Below are 22,401 nucleotides of genomic sequence, written 5' to 3'. Positions count from 1 at the left end.
ACAGAGGGACGAAAGGCTGTCCGCCATCCGCGGCCTTCCCAGACCACAGCCACCAGCTCGAAAGCCACAGTCAGACCGACAGCCCCACACTGGCCCTGCTTCCAGAGCTTTCCAGGGCCTTCCAGACCTTCCACGGAAGCTGCCAGTGATGTCCTACCCTCGAGGTCAATGTTGCATCTGCTCAGTTCTTCAAACGCTGATTTTCAGGCAAGAGATTTCTGCGTGGGGGGACACTTGTGGCAGAAGGGAGGCGGCGTGGGTGGCCCCAGGACAGAGCTGGGCCTGACTTACAGCCGGGGGAAAGAAATCTGGGCTCTGGCTTCCCCATCCTCCAGCCTCTGCTTCGTGCCCGCAGGCTCTGTCTCCCGACCCAGCACACCCCTGGCCTCTCCTGTCCTCCCTGACACCCACGGGCCTCCTGCCCTGCTTAGCCACCCAGTAGGCCCCCAGAGAGGGTCCAAGGGCGCAGGGGGCACCGCCCTATCCTGCGTGTCCTCCCCCCCGCCCCCCCCCAGGAGGCAGGAGGCCTGTGCCCAGTCCTGGGCCCCTCAGCCTGCCTGCTGGTCTCTGTCGCCACCCAGCGGTCACTCGGCTGAACGACCTCCCAGTATCCCTGATTTGAGACAACCGCCTTAGTGGACACCTGATTCAACGCACCTGGGGTGCCGCATCGTGGGGGGGGGGGGGGCACACCTGGCCGTGCCATGCTTTCATCAAGTGGATGCCTTCACCCCTGCACTTGTCTCTCTCGTTTTAAAAGAACCTGTTGAACCCAAAAGGAGAGAGAGAACAAAAGGGAATGCCCTGCCAGAGGCAGGGTGGGATGGGGGGATGGGGGGTAGGAGGGATACTGGGATCCGTGGTGGTGGAAAATGGGCACTGGTGGAGGGATGGGTATTTGATCATTGTATAATCGAAACCCAAGCACAAAAAATTGTAAACCTACAACTGTACCTCATGGTGTTTCACTAATAAAAATTAAAAAAAAAAAAAAAAGAACCTGTTGAAATAGGAAATGATTAAATTGTGACAAGAAAAAAAAATACCTAATTCTGGGACCAGGTAAAACAGAAGGCATTTGCCTTCCACTGGTCAGGACAGACTCAAGCCCTGACAGAGCATCTCGCGAGTCCTGCCAGTAGTGACCCCAAGCACTAAGCCAGGAGTCAGCCCTGAGCACAGAGCCAGGAGTCAGCCCCGAGCACAGAACCAGGAATCAGCCCCAAGCACAGAGCCAGGAGCGAGCCCTGAGCACAGAGCTGTGAGTAAGCCCTGAGCACAGAGCCAGGAGCAATCTCTGAGACACAGTCAGGCATCATCCCCGAGCACAGAGCCAGGAGTGAGCCCTGAGCACAGAGCCGGGAGCCAGCCCAAGCACCACCTGTAAGGCCCCTAAACAGCATGTCCGTGGGAGACCGGCACCCTCGGGCTCTCCCCTCCCTCTGGAGATGCTGCCGGGGACCACAGAGCAGGGCCCAGTCCAGCAGCGATGTCCACCCAGAGTATGTGTCCCGTGACCATCCTGGCACCTGCGTCAGGCCCGGCCCAGCCCCTGCCCGCCCTGCCCAGAGCACCGAGGGCCCCTCTGCCCTCCTGGAGCCCATGAGCCCTGAGCGCCACCCTCCGCGGCCTAGTGCCACCCGCGGGTCCTTCCCAGCCGGCGCCCAGCTCAACACAGTCCAGCCTTACACCACGGCGGCCGAACACGCTGCCCATGCTGGCCACACCGCTGACTGCTCCTCCCCCACGGCCCCACACTGGCCCTCCCCGTCCACTCTGCCCTGGCTCCCAGGCCAGGTCTGGTGCCTGCAGGACCCTCCCGTGGGTGAGTCCACGGTCCTGCCCCCCTGTGCCCACCCACGCAGGGGTTCCCCTCATGCTGGGCACAGCCGGGCGGGGCAGGCCAGGGGCTTTGTGCTCCCTCACTCCTGCGGGGCTTGGCTGCTGCCCGCAGGTCTGGGCACAGTAGGGTGCTCCTGCAGGAGTCGCGCCGCCTGGGGGTGAACTGGGACAGGCCTGGCGACACTCGGGGTCCAGAAGCACCTTGGGCCTCAGGCGGCTCGGAGCTCAGGAGTGGGGTCTCCTAGTCCCGCCAGCTCAGACACGCCCAGGGTCCACCTTCCCCACAGCCCCGGGTGCCCCCACTCCCACACCCACCCAGCCCGGCGGGCCCCAATTGGCAGAGGGGCGCTGAGGCCTCCGGGTGTTTGGGGTGTGGGGATGGGGCATGGGAGGCTAGTCAGGCAAGGGGGAGGGAACCCTGGGCCAGACCCCACGTGCCTACCTCCCCTCCCCCCTCTTGGGGACCCCTCAAACCCCTCCCCTGCACACAGTCACCCACAGGGGGCTCCCCGATGACCCAATGTCCCCTCCACCTTCCCAGACCACAGCCCCCACCCCACCACATCGCCAACCCCTCCTCCTCAGGGACCCTGACCTGGGACAGGCAGGGTACAGGGAGAGGGCGGGTGCAGGGACAGCTCCCACAGCGCGGCCCAGGCCACCACAAGGGGAACTGAAACCCTGGCCAAAGGAGGCTCCAGAGCCCAGGGCTGCACCCATGGGCCTGTGGTGTCACCCCTGTTGGTGATCAGCTGTAGTGGGGACACCCCCGGTTCTAGAAGGTTCCTGAGGTCACACTACAGGTGCCAGGTGGGGGTGAGGTGGCCCCTCGTCAGCACAGGGCAGCCCCCTACCAGCACTGGTAGAGCCGGGCCACCCCGGGGAGCCCCAGGAGGGCGTCCACGGCCACGGGGCCCAGCTACGCAGTGACCCACGGGTGAGGCCCAGGAGGCTGACAGGCTGCGGGGACAGGGAGCGCCCAGATCCCGGGCAAAGGCGTCCAGCTCTGCCCGACAGTTGTGCTGGGGTGGGGGCAGGGCTCTTCTGTGCAGAGTTGCTCTGGAGCACTGATGCCCCTGGCCCGTCCCACAGCTTGTGCCTGCGGCACCAAGGCCTGGTGTGACCAGGCGGCAGCGTTCGCTTGCCAGAGACCCCCGACCCATTTTACTGAAGAGCCGATGCTTTGCAGACCCTCAGGAACGGGCTCTGGTGTCTCCTAGAACTCGGGTCAGGCACATTTTCTCTACTCCACCTGGACTGTCTTTGAACCTTCCAAAGTTAGCATCTTCACAGTATGGACAATTCTCAAAAAATTAAAAATTGAGCTCCCATTTGACCCCGCAATACCACTCCTGGGAATATATATCCCAGAGAGGCAAAAAAGTATAGTCGAAGTGACATCTGCACTTGTTTGTTCATTGCAGCACTCTTTACGACAGCCAGAATCTGGAAAAAACCTGAGTTAAAGAAACTTTGGTACATTTACACAATGGAGTACTATGTAGCTGTCAGAAAAGATGAAGTCATGAAATTTACATACAAGTGGTACTACCTGGGAAGTATCATGTTAAGCGAAATGAGTCAGAAAGAGCAGGATAGACACAGAAAAACTGCATTCATCTGGGGAACATAAAGTAACATAATGGGAGACTAACACCCAGGAGTGGCCGAGACTAGTACCAGGAATTCTGCTCCATGACTTGGAGGCCAGCCACACATGCTAGGGGAAAAGGCAGCTTAGAGAAGGGAGCACCAAATAAAGGGTGTTGGGAGGATCCTCCCAGGATGGGAGATGCATGCTGAAAGTAGACTATAGACCAAACATGACTGCCACCCAATGCCTCTTCTGCAAACCACAGCACCCAAAAGGAGAGAGAGAACAAAAGGGAATGCCCTGCCACAGAGGCAGGGAGGGATGGGGGGAATGGGGGGTGGGAGGGATGCTGGGATCCGTGGTGGTGGAGAATGGGCGCTGGTGGAGGGATGGGTACTTGATCACTGTTTAACTGAAACCCAAGCACAAAAATTTGTAAGTCTATAACTGTACCTCGTGGTGTGTCACTAATAAAAATCTAAAAAAAAAGTCAGCGTTTTCACTGTTTGTTAGAAGAAAAGTCCAAAGCGCCGAGTCGACCCCCTGCAGCGGTTTTATTTATCCACATAGAAAAGTGATTATTGTTATTTAAAGGCCACTTCTGTGCCCTGAGGTACACGGAAAACACCAACCACAGTGCAGACACCGGTCACTCAGAACCGCGCCCAGCTCCCGCCAGCGGCTCGACACCTGTCCCTGAGAGATGAAACCTTCCAGGAGCTTTCCCCGGCCGGCAGTGCGCTCTGCTGCCCCAGGAAGGCCAGTGCCAAGGACCCAGGAACCAGGGCACCTGCCCTCGCTCCCGGCTGGCCGTGCCCAGGATCTTCGCACATGAGAACAAGCTCGGACAGACTCGGGAGAGCACAAAGGAGCGTCGTAGAAGTGGTTTCTCCGACGAGACGCCACCCTCTCCCGACGGGATGTTGTCAGGTTCCAGTGCGTGTGGCCAGGCATCAGCCCTCACCTGTGACACGTGAGGAGCAAAGGGCAAACCACGTGACTCCACTGCTCGCGGGAGCTGCTGTTGGGGGGGGGGGTGGGGGGGGGGGACACACCTTCGGGAAATTGCTTTGTGAGGGTAAGTGAATCAAAGAAATTTTTTAGAGTAAAATGAGATTCTTTTTCCTTTTGAGTTCTCTTGACGGTGATAAAAGACAAAATTTACCATTCTAATGGTTTAGAAAAAAAAAATTGGCTGACTCTTGGTGCTGTAATTAGGGATCACTCCCAAATTACAGTGGCAGTGCTCGGAGGACCCTATGGGATGCCGGGGGCCCAACCCAGGCCAGCTGCGTTCGAGGCAAACCCCACTGTACTATCGCTCCAGCCCCTGCTTCCAATTTTTTGATAATTAAAACAAACAAAAAAAACTTTACAATTACTAAAACCCTTCATACCTGAATATACTCTTAGGATATGTAGTTCTAGGACTAGAATACTGTATTAAAAGAATTATAGATTTATTTTATTGACTTATTCTCCACATTTTACCTTTCATATCTGTTTTCTGAAACAAGCATAGTGACCCAGAGAAAATCTTGAAATTCAAGAAAGAGACTAATTTCTTCCAAATCCAAATCTTACACACCAAAATCACTGTCAGTGTCCTCCCGTTGTTCATCGATTTGCTCGAGTGGGCTCAGTAACATCTCCATTGTGAGACTTGTTGTTACTGTGTTTGGCATATCGAATATGTCACGGGGAGCTTGCCAGGCCCTGCCGTGCGGGCGAGATACTCTCGGTAGCTTGCCGGGCTCTCCAAGAGGGGTGGAAGAATTGAACCCGGCTCGGTTGGCCGGCTGCATGCAAGGCAAACGCCCTACCGCTCTGCTATCACTCCAGCCCATAAAACACTAATATTTAAGTTTTTCAAGATAAATCTGACTTTCCTTCCCAATACTTACTCTGTGTGCGAAAGTTTCATTTCTTCCCTTTGTTTTGCAGAATAATTTAGATTCCCATCTAAAATGCAAATAAACACAATCTTCTCAACTTATGCTTGTAAATAAAATTCAAACAGCAATGTGCTTTATTTTAAATAGACAGGGCTATGTAAGATGAGAAAAAAAAATCATTTCCCTCCTAGAACCTTTACTAGGGAAAAAACTCTCGTGCATCCGTAAGAACGTGGTTCCAGGGCCAGGGGCTGGCGCGGCTGGTTGCTATAGCTACACTGGCCCGCACAGGGCTGGTCCTGGCTCCATCCCGTAGGGCGGAGGCTCCCTGGCGCCCTGAGCTGAGGCGGAGGAAGCCCTGGGCACAGCTGGGTGTGGCCCCAAAGCAAACTTGAAACCCAAACAAACCAACCAAGTCCTTGTAAAGGTCTTTCTGGGTTTACCCACAGAGTCTGCCAAGGGCAGGGTAGCAAGTCCACACCAGAATCAGGTGACAGCCCCCGGGCCCAGTAGGTGTGTGGCAGGACCTAGCCCCTCCCCCACGAAAACCCTCCCAGGCTGGCCCAGCCCTGCCAGCAGCCAGCACGCACCTTGGGCTCGGTTCACCACATAGAGCAAGGCCACGGCGAGCAGCGACACTGCAGGAAGACAGACGGACAGTGCTGACCCCCATCCCACCCACCCAAACAGACAGGCAGGGGCTAATCCCCCATCCCCGCCAAACAAACGGACAGGGCTGAGCCCCCATCCCCACCCAGACACCTGATCCCTGCTGCCCCCACCTGCCAGGGGCCCCCAAGGTCAGGGACACCAAGGTCAGGGCAGCCCACCCCCAATTGTCAGGAAAAACGCTGATGTGTCCTGCCCGCCCCCCTCCCCCCAAGAACAGAGCCCGGGAGGGTCTCCCAGCCCCCACCCCCAGCCGTGATTCTACCAGCCCTTGAGTGGCTGATCTTTCACCAAAGCCAACAGGAGCAGCCTGGGGAGCCATCAGGGCTGAAACTAGTATGTCCAATCTGAAGAGAGGGACATCAGGCCAAGGCAGCGAGACCGCAGGTCACTCGCGGCACTAATGCCCCTTAAATCCCCGGGGCGTGGCTTTAAGGGGAGACCTCTGGTCTCCCCAGCATACGCACCCATGGGCAGGGCTGCAGCACCCAGGTCCGAGCACAAAGAACCCAAGGCCGCACCCCTCCCTTGGGGAAATGCCCGCTTTGGTGCCAACTGCTGCGCCCACCAGGGACGCCTCCCCCCACCCCACAACCTGGGAGTCTCGCCCGAGACAGCCGTGCCAGCGAGGGGCAGAGGAGGGGACGCTCAGCCCCCAAACCAGGGTCCAAGCACTTCCCAGCCCGCAGCCATACCAGAGACACAGGCGATGAAGAAGACCTCCAGGAACAGGTACCCGCGGGTGTCCAGGATCACGCCCGCCAGGATGGAGATGACGGCCAGGCCCAGGTTCTGGATGGACTGCATGCTGGGGCAGAGGGGGTCACGGGGTCGGGTGCAGCTCGCCGTCTCCCCTCCCTGCACACCTCCCCCCTCCCCTTGCTGGGCAACCTCAGTGCTGAAGGCCCGAGGGCATGTTTCATGAACAAGGAGCAACGTGGAAACAGAAGAGCGGGACAAAGGCAAAGGCAAAAGCCTGCCGGGCTGCAGGAACAGGAACCCGGCCAAGGGCGAGGGCGTGGCACAGCCCCCAACGGAAACCCTACGGCTAGAGGTCCACAGGGAGAGGCAGACCCAGATGGGGTCTCCCAGCAGGGACAGGCAGCCCAGCCTCGCCACGGCTGTCTCCCAGAGTCTGGAGACCTCAAAGGACCCAGATGGGCTGGATCCACGCCTCACCGGAGGCTGGGAACTCGGTTCTGCTGAGACCGGGATGGGAACAGCCGCCGGTATGGGCCCCTGGGCACGGCCTGCGCTAAGCAGACGGCACTGGCTCACGAGTGCCATCTGGGGGTTCACCGCTGCCCCCCACCACCCACCACAACGGCACTGGGTATGTCAGGTGATTCTCAGCTCACAGCTGCCTCCCAAAGTCCAGGGACCCCAGGGCCGGGCACTGTCCACCCAGGGGCAGGTACTCACAAGCCATAGGCCGTCCCCAGCTGATGCTCAGGCACCACGAACGCCACCATCGGCCACAAGGCGCAGGCCAGCAGGGAGTAGGACACGCCCAGGAGGCTCTGGGCAGAATGGAAGGGGGGAGGGGTCAGCTGCGCCCTCAGGCTCAGCCAGGCTATCTCACACTCCCCCTCACGGGCCCAGCTATATCCAACACCACACACCCAACACCACACGCTGGACTCGACAGACACTGGCATCACACACACACACACACACACACACACACACACACACACACACACACCGTGGAGTGACACAGTGTACAGAGCGTGTCCACTCCCTGTCACTGATCACACACAGTATCAGAGCATGTCCACCCCTTCATCATGGACGGACATTGGCATCACACACACATGCAAACACACACCCCGACCCCATGGAGTGACAGAGTGTACAGAGCATGTCCACCCTTCCATCACGGATGGACACTGGCCTCACACACACACACACACACACACACACACACACACACAAACACACACAGACCCCGTGGAATGACAGTGTACAGAACGTGTCCACCCCCCGTCACTAGTCACACACAGTATACAGAGCGTGTCCACCCTCCCATGGGCTTCTCCTTTAGCTCCCTCTGGGCCCTAGAGATGACTGACACTTGGCTGTCACTGCTGACCCTCCTGGGTCTGGGAAACCTGGCTCCCCTAGAGCTGCCGGCCCACTGGGAGAGCTGACAAGGGATTTCAGAATGTGCCACCAGGGGCATGACCACCTCAACGGTGCCCTGAGTTACCACCGTGTTCAATGGCTGAGCGAGCCCTGCCCCACGTAGTCACCATGACAACCCAGGGGGGAGCCCTGCCCCCAGTCACCATGACAACCCCGGAGTGAGCCCCGTGCAGTTACCATGGCAATCCAGGGGTTCCACAGCGTCAGGGCCAACATCACGTGTGCAGCAAGCGTGGCGGCCACGGCACACAGGACCCACACGATGTTCCTCCCAGTCTTGTCCACCAGGAGACCGAACACAGGCGACATGGGTGCAGAGATCACGTAGACGATGCTGCACGGAGCACACTCTGAGCCGGGGCCCTCCCTGGGCAGCCCCTCAGGACAGTGCTCACACCCTGGACGCTGGTCTCAGGCCACCGTGGGCCCTGGCACGGGCGGGTCCCACCTCCCGCCTCACCCGCAGGTGCCAGATGGCATCAGGCACATACCTGTTAATGGCACTGGCAGCCTGGGAGGAGAAGCCAAATTTCTCTATGAAGAAAACTCTGACCGGAGGGAGAGAGAGGAGCGCGTCAGACGCCGGCGGGGCACGGGGAGCCGCAGCCCACGGGAAAGGCAGGAAGCCGGCTGCGACTCACTTGCCCAGGCCGATGAACGGGAAGATGGCCACGTAGTAGCAGACGCACACCAGGAAGATGAGCCAGAGCGGCAGGGAGAAGTCCTTCACATCCGTCAGCTTGATGACCTCGCCTGGCCGGACACAGCAAGTCAGGAGCCCCTCGCCGCGCAAGCCACAGACCACATGGGTGGTAAACTGAGGCCTGAACATTTCAGCTGGGGACGGCACGGCGGGCAGGACTCTGGCCGTGCCTGTGACCAGCCCAGGTTCAAGCCCCAACTGCCATGTGTGGGCGTGAGTACTACCAGGAGTGACCCGAGACCTCTGGGTATGGCCCAAACAATGAACCTTTTCTCAGGAAACTACTAGAATACGGCTTCTGGGCCCACAGAGACCCGGACACAACAGCTGGGCCCGAGACATGACAGTGGGGGAGGCGCCAATCCCGGCACCAGGCATGGCCCCCGTGAGTAACTCCAAGGGTCAGTGCTGACCACGGGGCTGGCCCCAGCCCCCTCCGCCAGGAGAACCCAGCATGGCCCTTCCTGCTCTCTCCAGGAACCCTCCCTCCTCGCAAATGTGCAAAGTCCTTCAAGCTAAGTCCCACCAAAACCCAAGGACAAAGGGGCCGTGCCGGGGCAGGGGGTCGCAGGAACCCTGAGTCTCGGGCGACAACAGGAGGGCCCCACGCACCTGTCCTGCCTTGCTCCTTGTGGAGAAGCCTTTCTGCTCTCTGGTCCAGGTACGCGAGCACCAGGGCGCAGACAAGCGACAGGACACAGGTGACACCCCCTGGAAGAGGGAGGCTCTGGGTGCGGGGCCGGACAACACGCGAGAGGCAGTGCGGGGGCGTGGGGGGCGGTCACGGGGTGTGCGGGACGGACGGACTTCGCCCACTCACCGATCAGCAGTGTGACCCCGAGGGTGCTGTGGCCGGTGGAGCCCAGCGCGGCTGCCATCCGCGAGTATAGCCACCCCATGAGGTTCATGTTGACGGTGCTACCCTGTGGGGACACAGTGGCCACCTGTGTCTCTCCTCCCCACGGGAGACAGAGCGGGGGTGACGCGTCCGGGAGAGCACCCGGGGAACGCTGTGGGCACAGCCTGAGCCCCCGAGTGTGCTTAAACGACTGCCAGAGCCGAGCAAAGCGTGGTGAGGGTCAGACCGGAAGCACAGCGGGAGGCCCCTGCCCTGTACACAGCAGACCCGGGTTCAAGCCCCAGCACCCACGCGGGCCCCTGAGCCCCACCAGGAGCGATGCCTGAGCACAGAGCCAGGAGTAACCTCTGAGCCCCTGAGCACCGCCGGGTGTGGCCAAAAACAGAAGGGAAGAAAGGAAAACCCTCGAACACCATTCCTGGCCCCTCACACGCACACCGGCTCAGGCCCTTCCCGAGAAGCGACCCTCAGCCCCGGCCCGTCATACTCACGACTCTCGCCATGCTGAGCTGGAGCCCAAACACCAGGTTCAGCTCTTTGCCTTTGAACCAGCTCACGGCATATGTGTTCTGGGCCACCGCGAGGGACTCGCCACCAACCCTGAGGGGAGAGAGGGAGGTGCTGACGGAGGTCAGGAGCAGGGCTGAGGCTGAGCCCGGGCGCCCCGTCCTGCAAGGAGTGGGAGGAATCTGGCCCCCCGGCTGGTGGCCGTCAGCTGCGGGGGCCGCAGGTGCCGTCTTTTCGGTCTACTTTAAACCTCGCATGCTTGGGGGTGTGGGGGACTGTGCCCAGCAGTACTGGGGAACTGTGTCGCTTCAGGAACTGCACCTGGGTTCGCCAGCATCAGAGCAAGCACTGAGCCCCAAGCTATACCCCAGCCCAGAACATCACTCAGTCTATCAGAAAAACACAACATGAAGAAGACCGTTCTGTTCCAATCCCACAGAGTTAAGCGGGGCCCCCAACAGTGCTGGGCCTCGGGGCCAGAGAGATAGTACAGCAACACCCCAACCCAAGTTCAATCCCTGGCACCCCGATGTTCCCTGAGAATACCAAGAGTGAACCCTGAGCAAGCCAGGAGTCAGCCCTGAACATCGCCATTATGTGACCCTCCCACACACACACAAAAAAGCATTGCTTCCTTCACAGGAAGATGACAACTTTTACAGTTTGTAAATAGAATTCAAGGGTTCAAGATAAATTCTCCAGAAAGATGAAATACTTTGCACAAGTTGTTAATGAACAGATTAACACTAAAACAATATATTAGGATACATGAAATTACTTTGCACTTACCCAAACACAAACCTTCCAAACTCCATCAACCAAAAAGCATTAAATATTCCACCCAGGGCAAAAATAACCTATAATGAAGCATGTAACAGAAACTCAATGAGAAAGTAAATTCAAGGCATTCCTGAGAAGCGGCTGACGTTCCCGCCCCAGGACCCGTGACATGCCGCGTTCTGTGAGCTCAGAGCTCACATGCTCTGTACCAGGAAGGTCAATGCGCCGCCGACTCAGTGGCTTGCTGCGAGCCGGGGACAGCGTCCGGGTGACTGCCTAAGCCTTACCTGCCCCAGGCAGACGAAGCAGCTGAAGATGATGGTACCCCACCTGTGAGAGAGACAGAGATGAGTGAGCGCCCCAGTTGGTGACGCCTCCCTCCTGCCTGACCCTCTGCCCCCTCCAAGGAGCCCTGCCAGCACCAAAAGTCTGGAAGTGGGGGACAGTGAGCAGCAGACAGAACCTCGGCCCCTCTCAAGAGCGGCCGCGAGCACTGCAGAAGAGAGGAGAGGAGAATGGCAACTCACGACACATTTTGAATTCAGGGTTTTGGCCAAATGTACCCCAAACCAAAAGAAGTCTAGACTTCTGAGAGGATTCTAGAAGTTTCCAAAAAAGGCCCAAGTCAGGTCATGATGACTTTCAACACAACACAATAATCTTCTGAAGTTCTCAGGCTTTCCATTTACACCCGGAAAGGCTAACATTTCCAGTAAGAACCCACTACCGAGGCCAGTGAATTCCCAAGTGAACCATGCCGAAGGGCTGAAATTCTTAGCAATGAAGGGCCAGCTTCAGAGTGACAAACACCATCCAGGTGAGCACAGTTACACCAGAGACCTTCCGGTCAGAACTGATGTCGCCCCAGAGTAACAAACCAGCATCCTCAGGACCCTCCTGCTCAGCCAGGGAGCAAAGGCAGGGCCAAGACGCCAATCCCACCCAGGTCCCGGGCAGTGGCCACACGGTCTGTGTGTGTGCTCAGACCAGGTAAGCCCCGGCCCCTCCTGCCCGGAACCTGCCCGCTACATCCCACCAACCCCTCTCCTGCAGGCTCATGAGGGAGCCAACTCCTCCCGAACACGCTCACCGTCTTAGGTCAGCATCCCCGTCACACCGCCTCTGCCCCTTCCAGTCCCTGTCCCCGTCACACCATCTCTGCCCCCTTGAAGTCAGTGCCACTGTCCACCACTGAGCTCCAACTCCCCTCACCAGTGCCCTCTGTGTCTGAAACTCCCCCGCCACCCCCCTCTCCCAAGCGCTCCACATCCGCCAGGGGGGAAGTGACGGTGCTGACCCTTCACTTCCCTCCTCGGCCAGCAAAGGCCCTGCTGTCCAGAGAAAGGCAAGGCTGGAGCCAAGCACTGTGGCTCCGGCCCCTGTCCTGCAGGTGACGCTTGCTTGTCCCGTCCCAGACAGTCCCCAGGGCACCAGCACGTGGAGGCCTGCATGCTACAGGAAGGCAGAGACAGCCCGGGGCTGGGCGAGGCAGAGACCTCACTGCACAGAGCCACCTCCCAGGCAGGATGCAGGGTCCAGGTTTCCCAGTGTGCCCACTGCAGGCTCACATTGAGGGCAGTGGACACCCGCAGGTGAGGACTGAGCTCCGGCCTCGAGCAGCCTTCCTCGTTCAACACATTTCCAAACATTGAAAATCTAACTCCAGAAACATAAAAATTGCTTCAGTGACCAATGTCCCAGTTTCCCATTGGTGCTGGGAAATGACACCGGTGGAGGGATGGGTGTTGGAATACTGTATGGTCAAAACCCCATCATGAATGGCTCTGTGACACGCACATGCGCTCTCTCTCTCTCGCTCTCAGTTAAAAACATACATGCAGTTCTATGTTCTCCTAGTCACCAGGCTCTGCCATTGGTGCAATTTGGGTGCTGTTCTCAAGCTTACCGTATTCCAAAGACTCGGTCTATCAAAAAGCCGCCAAGGAAACACAGGATGACATTGGGCCAAGAGTACCAGGCGTAGAGCAACATGAACTTGGTGGTATTCACCTGCATGTCCTGGGAGGGAAGAAACAGAACCGTCTCTAACAGGGAAGCGGAGCAGCTGACAAGTCAAGGGGCCGACTGCCTGCCAATTTCTGGCAGCTCTAGTCCCTGAGAACTTTCTGGGTTCCTGTGGCACTAGGCTGTGCGCACCTGCCTGTACCTCTCTGTGTGCCGTGGGGCTGCCCCACCCAGAGCAGCGTCACCTCAGCCCCCTGCCACCACCCGTCATTCCCCCCTTCTTCTCCTTCCAGTCTGGAAAGGAACATCTATGCATTTCCCCCACCTCAAAGTAAATGGCAGACAGACGACGCCATACACAAGGAACTGTTATTACCGTGTGAGGCTACAAAACCAGACTGAAACCACCCACAGGGACATTCTCTGCAGAATGCAGAGACATAATCTCCAAATAATCTCAGTGACTAGTGCCCTGGCTAAGAAGTCTGGGGACCTTTACAGAGTCAGGGTCTCTCCCGTACCCCCCATACAGTCCTGCCCACCACCCACGTCTGCCTCTTTGGCCCAGACCTAGATCTGGACCATGCACACCTTCTGAAGCAACGGAAAGCTTAGTAAGATCTTCGGACAAGGGCTCACTAACCCTGAAATCAAATAGAACAATGTTCAAAGAAATTTATTTTCTAGGTCTATTGCTTTTAATACTGCAACTTTGTCGTCTAATCAATTTTAAACCTAGAATTGTATCAAAAGTGCCACTATTTTCTACAGTAAATACTTGATCACTTGACTTCCTGTTAATCGTCGATTTGCTCGAGCGGGTGCCAGTAACGACTCCAATTGTCCCTGTCACGTGCTAGTGTAGCCCAGTGGCGTCTGTTCGTTCTAGGAACACGAAGAGCCTCAAACCGATCGTTCATGATCTTGATGAAAAGTCTGACCATCTGGTAGGTGGGCGGCCACACGGTCTTTTGACGTCCCGTGGAATCCAGTCGGTAACAGCTCTAGTCCAGCGGTCATCTCCAAATCTCATTAACTGACCAGCCCATCTGATTTTTTGACGCCTTGGCAAATGAGACAGCATCCCTGATTCTTGATCGTCAACGGAGGTCGAAACTCCAGATTCTTTCTCTCACTTGAGTGAAACGTGATACTCCAAGCATAGCTCTTTCAATTCCTCTTTGGAAGACCCGAATAGCGTTCTCATCCTGTTTGTGTAGGGCCCGGGTCTCTGAGGCGTATGTTAATGCAGGAAGAACAGTGGAATCAAAGAGATGTGCCTGGAGCCAGAGGTTCTTCATCCTCTTAGCTATTTCTTCGACGTTCTTGAAGGCATTCCAAGCCGCTCTCTTCCTCCTGCGCAGCTCGGTGCCAGGTCATTTGTCATGTTGACTTCTCGACCTAGGTACACATAGCTGTTGCATTTGGAGATGGTTGTTCCGTTGAGAGCGAAAGGGGCGTCAGGAACGAGGCTGTTTCTCATAAACATTGTCTTTGTAAGATTCAGCTGTAGTCCGACCTTTCCACACTCACGGTCGAAGTTGGCCAGCATTTGTGCCGCTTGGCTAATGTTTGGTGTTATTAAAACAAAGTCATCAGCAAAGCGGAGGTGGTGTAGTAATTACAATTGGTCTCATACGTTAAATACAATTTTAAAAAAGTTCCCCTTTCAAATTATTTGCTCTTGGGGCTGGAGTAATACCATGGCGGGTAGGGTGTTTGCCTTGCACCCAGGTTCGATTCCCAGCATCCCATATGGTCCCCGAGCACCGCCATGAGTAATTCCTGATCCAGGAGTAACCCCTGTGCATCGCTGGGTGTGACCCAAAAAACGATCTGTCACTCTCACTGTCCTCCCGCTGTTCACTGATTTGCTCGAGTGGGCCCAGTAATGTCTCCATTTTGAAACTTGTTGTTACTGTGTTTGGCATATTGAATATGTCACGGGTAGCTTGCCAGGCTCTCCGAGAGGGATGGAGGAATCGAACCTAGGTCAGCCGGGTCAGTTGCGTGAAAGGCAGACGCCCTACCCGCTGTGCTATTGCTCCAAGCCCGCCCCCAAAAAATAAAGCAAAAAAACAAACAAAAAAATTATTTGCTCTTCTGAAAACTGACTGCACAGTTCAGTCAATACAATGCTAAGCCCTCTGACTATGCAGCGGACACAGCAAGTCACCAGCTCTCCAAGTGGGGACAGGAGCAGCCGCCGGTGCTGACAGCACCGGGGTGGCACTGGGATGCAGGACTGTGCCTCGGGGCCCCTTGCCTACACAAAGCCAGGAAGGCATGAGGTGAACTCACCTGCTTCACCTGGATCTGCAGGGCCGCAGGGTTGTCATAGCAAAAGTAGCTGCCTGGGAGGAAAGAAGAGCCACAGTTACCTCAGTGATAACTGCCATCTGAGACCGTCTCACGGGACAACTCAACCGGTGACTTCAAATGTATGTCTCAGGGGCACAGGAACTGACTGGAAACTCTTTTGGACCACTCCCTTGCCCAGCAGTATCTTCTAAGTTGTCACCAAATGCAGGGAAAAAAAATGCCAGATCAGTTAAATCTATCAGAGAGCACAGACAGCAAGCCTGGATGGAGAAGGCAGTGCAATTAATGGTCCCACTTTTTATTTCCCTTAGATTTCACAGTTTTAGTACTGGCCTCTGGAAAAAGCTGCTGTGTTTTCTTTAAAGCTGCCAGAACACACACACACACACACACACACACACACACACACACACAGAGCTCCAAGCACCATTCCTTGAGATCACTGTGTGTCTTGACAATAAATGGGAGTTTCACTCAGACTCAAGCAGTAACGAAACAATAGTTTTATTCTACAGAGTCTCCAAGAGCAAAGACTTGTGAGGACCAGAAAGACACTGCAGGGAGTAAGGCCGCACCATGGAGCTCAGCACTGCAGAAAGAAAGGCCTGAGCAGCACAAGGCAGGGAAGAGGAACAGAGAATGGTAAAGAAGTCCTAAGAGCAGGGCAGAGTAACAGTACAGTGGGCAGGGGGGTGCCTTGAACGCGGCACGGTTCGATCCCTGGCATCATGCCCTAAGGTCCACGAGCTCGCCGAGAGTGATTCCCGAGTGCAGAGCCAGGAGTAAGCCCTGAGCACAGTTGGCTGCGGCTAAAAAACAAAAAACGCCCACGGGGATGAAAAGGAGTCCCCGTGGCCAAGGTTAGCGCGCAACCGCCGCGGGTGGGCCAGGAGAGCGGGGAGGTCTGCGCGTCCCACTCCGGGGCCGGCGAGGCGACACGCCTCCGTCTGTCTGCCAGCCTGCCTGGAGGTGGTGCGACCCCGCACCCCGAGAGGCGCGCCGCGCCGGGAGAGCACGAACGGGCGGCGGACGGGCGGTCTCCCAGAGCCGCCTGCCGGAGAGCGACCACCGGCGCCGCCCGAGACCCCCCGGGCGGCCGCAGGGTCTCGTGCCCGCGGGCTCCCATCCCGCCCCGGCCCCTCGCGGCCTCCCCGCTGCCCCCCGCCCGCCCCTCAGCCACGGCCTCCGACGGGCCGGCGCGCGGCTCACCGAAGCCCAGGAAGCACATGAGCAGCAGCACCAGCAGCCGGTGCGCCAGGCGGCGGGGGTCGCAGAGCGCGGGCGGGGCCGCGGGGGCCGCGGGGGCCGCGTCCGGCAGCAGAGCGCGCGCCTCCTCCTCCTCCTCCATCCTGCGCCGCTCCGGGGGACGCGCCCGTCACGTGACCTCGCGCTCACGTGACGCTAGACGTGCCGCGGCACGTGGGAGCATGCGCATTCGGTGGCGAGTGGGACTCGGCGGTGGGCGGGGTTTCCCTGCTCACGTGATGTGTGGGCGGGGTATCATGGGCGTGGTCTTGTGGGTCACGGGGCGGGGCGGGGCGGGGCCTGCGGCGCGCACGTGCCGGCCGGGGCTGAGCCGCGTCCCTGGCCTCTGCCTGACCGTGTGTTCGTTTGGCTCAGTATTTTGCAGTTATGGAATCTGCTGCTGCAAATAATCGTGTGTCATGGCACTAGGGGGGGCCACACCCAGCGGTGCCCAGGGCAGGGGCAGGGACCAAGGGGGCTGCCCCGGAGTGAACCCCTGCAGGCCAGCGCCCTCCCCGCTGTGCCCTTGCACTTTTATGTTGCTGGAAGCAGTCGGAAGCGGGGAACCGTGTCCCGGGAGAAATGCAGGGACTGGGGGCTTCCCTGAGTCTTCTACTTTGGCTGCAGAGCAGACGTCAAGCCTTTGGTTTCTGTCTCTGGATTGGCTCCAGACAGCAGAGGTCTAGATTTCTAGTACTTTATCTATTTTTTCCCTTTTTATGGGTCACACCCAGCGATGCTCGGGGTTACTCCTGGCCCTGCACTCAGGAATCACTCCTGGCCAAAATATGGGATGCCGGGGATTGAACTCAGGTTGTCTGCATGCAAGGCAAACACCCTCCCCGCTGTACTTCCCGCCCCGGATCTAAAAAAAATTTTTTTTTTTTTTGCTTTTTGGGTCACACCCAGCGATTCTCAGGGGTTACTCCTGGCTCTGCACTCAGGAATTACTCCTGGCGGTGCTTGGGGGACCATATGGGATGCCGGGGATCAAACCCAGGTCAACTGTGTGCAAGGCAAACGCCCTATCTGTTCCGCTATCGCTCCGGCCCCTGGGTCTAGAATTTTAAAGAAGGTGAGTTTTCACTCTCTTGACAGCTGTATCCAGCCCCTGTGGGGTTTCCAGCCACAGCTGTCTGACCAGCGGGTGTCACTCTCGTGATGCTCTAAGGACTCTCCCCTCCCTCCATCTCTTTCTCTCCCTCTCCTCTCTCTTTCCCGTCTTTCCCTTCTCCCTCTCCTCCTCCCCCTCCTCCTTATCCCCTCTCCCTTGCACGTATCCTCTCTCACCAGGCATCTCTCCCCCTCTCCTCTCTCTCTGTCCCTCTCCACTCTCCATCTCTCTCCCTCTCTCCCCGCCCCCGTCCCTGGGGCTAATGCTCTCTGGACCCCACCACTGACTTTAACCATCTCCTTGGAGGGTCAGAGAGATGGTTCACCGGGCAGGGTGCTCGCCTTCCACTCGCCCTAAGTATATTCCATCCTGGGCACCATCGTGGCTTCAACTTCAGGAGTGATCCCAGAGCACAGAGCCAGGAGTGACCCCCAAGCAAAATGGGTGTGCCCCCCAAAAAAAGTCTCCCTGGGGCTGGGAGAGAACCCAAAGGCTTCATCTGTCCCCTTCCATGCAGGTTCAGCCCACAGCACCCCGTGGGCTCCGGCGGGTGTGACCCCCAACTAAAGCTCCCCTCTGTGTGTACGAGATAAGCCAAGGGAGTTTCCAAGCAGTGAATCTGTCAGCAGGGGGGGCCAGGAGGGGCCACAGCCCGCTCAGCAGCTGGGGACCAGAGCTTGTCCAGTGGTTTTCAAGCCAGAACTAAAATGAGGGGCGCAGAGAGCTACTACAGAGGCTTGGGGCTGGCCAGGCATGAGGCCAGCCCCAGTTTAGTCCCCCGCACCCGATGTGATCCCACCAGCCCTGCCAGGAGTAGTGACCCCTGAGCACAGAGCTAGGAGCAACCCCTGAGCACTGTAGCCCACCCAAAGCAGCACAATTAGGCACCTTCCGGAGCAGCAGGGGCGAGCCCAGGAATGCAGGGCTTCTTGTGGGGACACCTCACCGCCCGGCATCGGCTCCTCAGCCCAGGCCCAGCAGGCGCCCTTCCTGCCCGGCCCATCTGGGGAGCCCCTCCGAGCTCCTGCAGCCCCTCTGCCCTACCTGGAAATGTCCCACCCACAGCTTTCCCAGGGGTTTTGAATACCCTGCAGGTATTCATAAAGAAGCACCGCCACTGATGGCAGGCTGGTCTCAGAGGGGCCACCTTGGCAGAACAGAGCGAGGATGTGCCGGGGCAGGGGTCACCCAGGAGGGCTGGGCGCGGCCAGGCACTTCCTGCTTTCTTTTTTTTTTTTTTTTGCTTTTTTGGGTCACACCCAGCGATGCTCAGGGGTTACTCCTGGCTCTGCACTCAGGAATTACTCCTGGTGGTGCTCGGGGGACCATATGGAATGCTGGGAATTAGGTTGGCTGCGTGCAAGGCAAATGCTCTACCCACTGTGCTATCGCTCCAGCCCCCCTACTGACTTTCATCGACGCGCCTGAAGCCTTCATAATGTTAGAACAGGACAGGCCATGACTGCAAACAGGCTCCCGGGGACGGTCCCCAGCGACCACCCAATCCTCTCCCTGAGGGGCCTCGAGGAGGGACTGGAGCTTCCTGTACATGGGGGTCTCACGTGTTGCTCACTGGGTCTCTCTTTCTGAACCCCATAGCATGACTGAGCTGTCTGCCCCTGGGAGACACCCTGAGCCCCCACTGAGCCCTCTCCCTGCTGAGGTAACTGTCAGGCTCCCTGTGGTGCTCACCAGGCCCAGGAGCCCTGAGGTGCCTTCAGCCCCCTGCTGTCTTTCTACCCCCACCAGCAGAGTCCTAGGACTGCAGCTAAGACCCCGGTGGCCGGCAGAGTCTCAGGACAGCAGCTAAAACCCCAGTGGCTGGTGTGCAGGACAAACCAGGGCGCCTGCACGCACAGAAACAGTTTCCTGAGAGTTGGGGGTCTCACGTGAATGCTCTGATAAGCCACGCAAACGCCTGACCGCTGAACTTTCCCCTGCAGAGTTCTGGCCCTGTGCTTTCCTGACTTCCAAACTTGTAGCTACAATGGCTTTTGCATGTAAGAAAATTGGGTGGTTTTGCAATCTGCTGCCAACTCTTAGATGAGCCAGGTGCCTTCTGACCGGGCTTGTTCCGAAGCCACCTAAAATCAGCCACCCTGGCTCCTGACCCGGCCCAGAAACAGCGGATCCGTCACGAAGCACCTCTGCACTGAGACTTCTCCCCTTGTTTTGGGTTAAAGTAGGCCTTCCGTGCATTGAGGTTCACAGCCTCGTGACAACCATTCTGGTAGAACAAGCCGGAGACGGTCCACAGGCACCCTGAGGGAACTCTGTTAAACTTCAAAACTCCGCATTTAGGGGCTGGAGAGCTAGCACAGTGGGTGGGGCGTTTGCCTTGCAAGCAGCCGACCTGGGTTCGATTCCCAACATCCCATATGGTCCCCTGAGCACTGCCAGGAATAATTCCTGAGTGCAGAGCCAGGAGTAGCCCCTGTGCATCGCCAGGTGTGACCCCCCCCAAAAAAAAAAACCAAAAACTCCACATTTAAAAGGAAAACCAGCACGATCGAGCTCACTCGTGCCAGTTCGGTCACATTAGAGAGATGAACGGCTGGTTAGCAGCTGCCAGAGTCGGGCCCTGGAGGGTCCCAGGGCATAAAACATAAAATAAACAGAGCATGACTATTAATCGGGAATGCAGAAGGATGAGGTTCCATCTATCACCGTGCTTTAAAATAGTTTCCATTACACAGCGGATCTTTTCATTTTCCCGCCATCTCCGGCTTCACCTTGCTGGCGACCTTGCCGAGAGGGAAGTGAGTATCTTTAATACGGGAGTTAAATCTTAGAGCCGCTCGGAGGGGCTGCGGGGACTGTTTATGTCAATCATAAATACACTGGATGACTTGTAAAACCCACACTTTGGAGTTTTTATTCCCAATGCCATTGCTGACGTGCCATAAATCCTGGGGTTGAAAGTACCATATGATATCAAACGTTTAGCGGACCCGCATAAAATTGAACAGAAACTGTAAAATGTGGTTTATGGGCACAATAAAACATGGGGCCGGAGTTCCCGCTTTCTTGGCATCTCTCTGATCCATCATGTCCTCTGGACATTCGAGCTAATGTCCCGGAGAGTTGGAAATTGGCTCTCGGTGTTTCCCTGGCCCCGCCGGGCCTGGACTGGGGCACCGTCCCCTGTGAGAGGCAGGGTCAGCCCTGAGTGGAACCCCCTGCATCCTCAGAACCCTCCTTCCTTATCGCCCTTCCCACTGACCCGAACTCGCCACACTGCGGTCACTGATCACCCCAGTGTCTGGTTCCTGTAACCCCTCAGGGGACCTAGCTGGGCTGAGTGCTGAGCTCTGTTCGGTGGGCCAGCAGTGGGCAGGGTGGATGGGTTTGAAAGGATGGGGGTTAGGGAGATTGGTGGTGGGGAATGTGCCCTGGTGGAGGGATGGGTGTTTGGTCATTGTGTGACTGTAACCCAAACATGAAAGCTTGTAACTTCCTCACGGTGATTCAATAACGTTAGAGGGGCTGGAGCGATAGCACAGTGGGGAGGGTGTTTGCCTTGCACGCAGCCGACCCAGGTTTGATTCCCAGCATCTCATAGGGTCCTCCAAGCACCACCAGGAGTAATTCCTGAGTGCATGAACCAGGAGTAACTCCTGTGCATTGCCAGGTGTGACCCAAAAAGCAAAAAAGAAAAAAAAAGAATGGGGGTTTAGTGGAGGTGAGCAAACTTCGGGGCTCAGAGGAGAACAGAGATGGGGCGGAAGGGGCGAGGAAGAGGGCAGAGTGGGGGTACCCAGGGCTCTGGGTCTTGCTCTGCGAAGTTGAGTGTGGGGCCGAGGGAGCTGGGTGGCAGAAAAGGAGAGTCACATGGGTGCCACCTGCCAAGGCCCAGCTGCTTGGAAATGTCCAGCAGCACGTCTGCATGGACCGAGACAGGGCTGGGCTGAGCCTAAGCTCCTTGCTGTGGGGGGAGGGGGGTGTCAGCATCCTCGGGGGCTTTTCATCACACCCTCAACCCTGGCACCCCGCAGACTGGAGAGACAGGAGACTCGCTCGCAAGCTCCAAGGCAGAGAACAGAACCAAGACTTGTCACAAGAACAGACCCGGGTCTTTCTCCTGATCAGCTCTGGCACGGATGTCAGCAGCTTCGCAGATTGGCTGGGAGTGTCTGTGGGCCGAAGCACCGAGGGTCAGTGGCGGAGACCACCCGCGCGGTCTGTTTAGGCGCGTCCCCTCCTGATTCTGGGCTCCGGGACCCTGAGCGTCTGGCACAAAAGACGCTCCCTCCTGGGCAAGGCCGGGGCAGCAGCGCCCAGGCTGGGACCCGGAGCCAGCTTAGAGAAAGTACAGCTGCAAGGCCGGACCCCCTACACAGAGGCCACAGACACGCCTGAGGGGGCCCGGTGACCACCAAGGTCTTGTGGCATAAGGCGGTCACTGTCCGGGGGGGCTCTGTGATGTGGTTGCTCAAGAAGGGACTCACTCTGCAGACCAGGTGCTGCTGCTGTCATCTGGGGATGGAATCTGGGGTCCCACACTCCAGGACATGCCCTGGTGCCCCCCCTCCCCCGCCCTGCCTGGCGCAGACCGTTTTGGGGGATGAGGGCATTCAGGAGAGATCTGATTTCTCGGACGAGGCGGCAGACAGGCAGGAAGTCAGACCACAGGGGAACTTTCTGGTCAACAAGCCCAGACTCAGGGGGACCGTCCCCCCTTCAGTGGGTTCAGCCAAAGTCCTCCCGGAAGGCCGGCCCCAGCGCACACACGCAGCTGACCTCAGCTGAACCTAATCGCGT

The 22,401-nt window shown here is 57.6% G+C and overlaps 1 protein-coding gene across 1 annotated transcript in view; it reads right to left on the bottom strand.

Annotated features, from left to right (window-relative positions):
* Positions 1 to 5,336: 5,336 nt before the first annotated feature.
* MFSD1 (major facilitator superfamily domain containing 1) overlaps positions 5,337 to 22,401 on the bottom strand; it is an 88,273-nt gene continuing 71,208 nt past the window's right edge. The window contains exons 2-16 of the mRNA XM_056113954.1: positions 16,491 to 16,634; positions 15,261 to 15,313; positions 12,901 to 13,013; positions 11,282 to 11,324; positions 11,004 to 11,071; positions 10,199 to 10,307; positions 9,669 to 9,771; positions 9,461 to 9,559; positions 8,787 to 8,898; positions 8,637 to 8,693; positions 8,323 to 8,479; positions 7,423 to 7,520; positions 6,696 to 6,808; positions 5,922 to 5,969; positions 5,337 to 5,398 (exon numbers count right to left, since the gene is read on the bottom strand). Of these exons, the coding sequence (XP_055969929.1) occupies positions 5,337 to 5,398; positions 5,922 to 5,969; positions 6,696 to 6,808; positions 7,423 to 7,520; positions 8,323 to 8,479; positions 8,637 to 8,693; positions 8,787 to 8,898; positions 9,461 to 9,559; positions 9,669 to 9,771; positions 10,199 to 10,307; positions 11,004 to 11,071; positions 11,282 to 11,324; positions 12,901 to 13,013; positions 15,261 to 15,313; positions 16,491 to 16,629 (1,374 nt within the window). The 5' untranslated portion in view covers positions 16,630 to 16,634. The remainder of the gene's footprint in view (positions 5,399 to 5,921; positions 5,970 to 6,695; positions 6,809 to 7,422; positions 7,521 to 8,322; positions 8,480 to 8,636; positions 8,694 to 8,786; positions 8,899 to 9,460; positions 9,560 to 9,668; positions 9,772 to 10,198; positions 10,308 to 11,003; positions 11,072 to 11,281; positions 11,325 to 12,900; positions 13,014 to 15,260; positions 15,314 to 16,490; positions 16,635 to 22,401) is intronic.

The sequence above is a fragment of the Sorex fumeus genome, unplaced genomic scaffold (genome assembly GCF_029834395.1).
Source record: "Sorex fumeus unplaced genomic scaffold, SorFum_2.1 ptg000024l, whole genome shotgun sequence".
Classification (NCBI taxonomy): domain Eukaryota; kingdom Metazoa; phylum Chordata; class Mammalia; order Eulipotyphla; family Soricidae; genus Sorex; species Sorex fumeus.
Note: the sequence above shows the minus strand (reverse complement) of the source record. Positions and strands in the feature narration are given on the sequence as shown.